This window comes from Danio rerio, chromosome 23 (assembly GCF_049306965.1).
Source record: "Danio rerio strain Tuebingen ecotype United States chromosome 23, GRCz12tu, whole genome shotgun sequence".
NCBI classification, from domain to species: domain Eukaryota; kingdom Metazoa; phylum Chordata; class Actinopteri; order Cypriniformes; family Danionidae; genus Danio; species Danio rerio.
In genome coordinates this window covers 49,084,699-49,087,500 of record NC_133198.1, presented here as the reverse complement: position 1 = coordinate 49,087,500, position 2,802 = coordinate 49,084,699, and the positions used below count along the sequence as shown (strand labels likewise).

Here is a 2,802-nt window from a genome sequence, read left to right as displayed (position 1 = left end):
CGGAGGTATTTTCCATATCTAACTTGCAAAGTCTGAACTTACAGGGAGAGGATGCAGGACTGAACTGTGTGTAGGCCACTTAATATTGAGGAAAAGCCCCAATCAGAGAGGCGAATGTCTGCAGCCCCGCCTCCGTTTTCAGATGTCTCCGTTTTCCCCCATCCACACTGAGACGGAACTGCAGCGCTTCAGAATGAAAACGACCTCTGTTGCATTTTCGAAATGCTCAGTTTTCGGCGCTCGGAAACTCCGGCGTAGTGTGGACCGATGGCGTAACCGGAGCAAAACCGGAGTGTGAACGGGGCCTCAGATTACAGCAGATCATTAGATCACTGATGTCCCCATGTTAGCCCTTTATTATGGTGTAAATGCAGATGTCGATGGTCATTTGTCTCCCTCTGTGTGTTTTTGTGCTAGAGTCCGTCAGCAGAAGTGGATTGTGGGCCGTCAGATTCTCTGAGAGGATAACAGACGGTCAGAAACACTGATCAACATCTACTGTAAATGACTCTGTTATTCTAGAGGAGCAGGGTAAGATGAGACGCTCAGGGTTGCTCTTATAAATACAGACTTTTGCTCAGATGTTTGGGATGAGGAGTGTTTTTATTTGACCTGATCTGGTCTCTGATTAATTTATATGATCAAATATACAGTAAAATAGTGACAAATGTTAACAATTTAAAGTGTTTTGTGTGTGATTTTATACTCCAATGAATCTCCAGCAGCTTCACTGTTCCTGATCCAGCAGACATTATTATCATATGATGATCTGATGATTAAAACACACTCATCATTCATTCATTCATTATCAATCAACATTTATTAATAATGTTGAAAACTGATGTGCTGCTTTATTTTTTTTGGTGAAAATCATGAGACTAAAGTTTAAAAGTACAGCGTTTATTTGATATATAATTATTTTTTTACATTTTATATCTCTTTACTGTCAAATTTGGTCATTTTAATGCATTCTTATTAAAAAAATAGATTAATATCTGTGTTTTGAACCAGTATCGAGTATATTAGGGTATAAAGGATTATGCATTATGTTATATAATGTTTCTGTTGGTGGAAGAAAAACTGCATTTATTTGAAATATGAATATTTTGTACGTTTATACATTTATTTACTGTCAAATTTGATCAATTAATGCACCGTTAAATTGTTATGGATACATTTTTATATTTACTTCTACTAGCAGTGCTTTAACTGAAACAGTAGACATTGGCTTTTCGGTCATTTTTAAGGTGAAATTATTCAAAATCATTTTTTTAAATAAAAAATGTAGGATTAAAGAATATTTCTTTATTTACTGTAACAAAAGCAGTAAAGCTAAAAACAGAGCGAAAGCATCAGACTTGTAAGGCTAATGAGGCGGATTCTTTGATCAATTTAATCAGAATTATTCGAATTTAATATATATTATATTATAAATTACTAATTTTTAATCTTATGTTTTTATTTATTTATTTTATTTATCTACATACAGTTGAAGTCAGAATTATTAGCCCCCTCTATATTTTTTCCCTAATTTATGTTTAACGGAGAGCAGATTTTCTCAACACATAGTTTTCATTTAATTTCTAATAATCTTTGTCATGATTACAGCACATAATATTAGACTAGATATTCTTCAAGACACTAGTGTTCAGCTTAATTAGACATTTAAAGACTTAACTAGGGTAATTAGGGTACAGTTAGGGTAATTAGGCAAGTCATTGTATAACTTGTATCTGGAGACAATCCAAAATAAATATTGCTGAAGGGGGCTAATAATAATGACCTTAAATGGTATTTATGTATATATACAGTTGAAGTCAGAATTATTAGCCCCACTGAATTATTAGCGCCCCTGTTTATTTTTTTCCCTAATTTCTGTTTAATGGCGGCGAAGATCGTTTCAACACATTTCCAAGCATAATAGTTTTAAAAACCTATTTCTAATAACTGGTTTATTTGCTCTTTGTCATGATGACAGTAAATAATATTAGACTAGATATTCTTCAAGACACTTCCATACAGCTTAAAGTGACATTTAAAGGCTAATAAAGGGGCTAATAATTTTGTCCCAAAAATGGTTTTTAAAAAATTAAAAACTGCTTTTATTCTAGCCGAAATAAAACAAACAAGACTTTCTCCAGAAGAAAATATATTATCAGACACACTGTGAACATTTCCTTGCTGTGTTAAACATCATTTGAGAAATATTTAAAATAGAAAATAAATCAAAAGGGGGCGAATAATTCTGACTTCAACTGTATGTGTGTGTGTATATATATATATATATATATATATATATGTGTGTGTGTGTGTGTGTGTGTGTGTGTGTATAATATATATATATTATATATTTGAATAATTATTTAATATATATTATATTATATTATATATCATTGTTGTTCTACTAATGGTGTGTTGGTGTTAAAGCTGCACCAGAGGCGTTTGCTACACTAGATAATTAGCATGTGCTGATCTGGATAAATCACAGCGACACTCAGTTTTACTGCAGATTTGACTTTAATCCTGGGAGAATCCGCTTTACAGAGCTCAAGAGAAGCATAAATCTGTGGCGTTCCTTCAGTGTGTGTGTGTGTGTGTGACGGTCATTGATCATCAGGTGAAGCTGCAGAAAGTGAGAGTGTTTTGCTGAAGCTTCACTTTGAGTCCTGAGAGACGCGAGTGCTGCTGCTGTACGCGTCTCTGGAGGACGAAAATCAGCGTTAAAGCAGAAAAATAGATGGAAGTGCTGTCGTTTATCCTTCATAAACATAACTTTATTTCAGGAAACACAAAACCCTTCTA

General features: G+C 33.7%; 1 protein-coding gene across 3 annotated transcripts in view; it reads left to right on the top strand.

The window, feature by feature from the left end:
• ccdc171 (coiled-coil domain containing 171) overlaps window positions 1-683 on the top strand; it is a 46,095-nt gene extending 45,412 nt beyond the window's left edge. For all 3 annotated transcript variants that reach the window (XM_001336247.9, XM_073939474.1, XM_073939475.1), the window contains exon 25: window positions 418-683. In XM_001336247.9, the coding sequence (XP_001336283.5) occupies window positions 418-468 (51 nt within the window). In that variant the 3' untranslated portion in view covers window positions 469-683. The remainder of the gene's footprint in view (window positions 1-417) is intronic.
• Window positions 684-2,802: the final 2,119 nt, after the last annotated feature.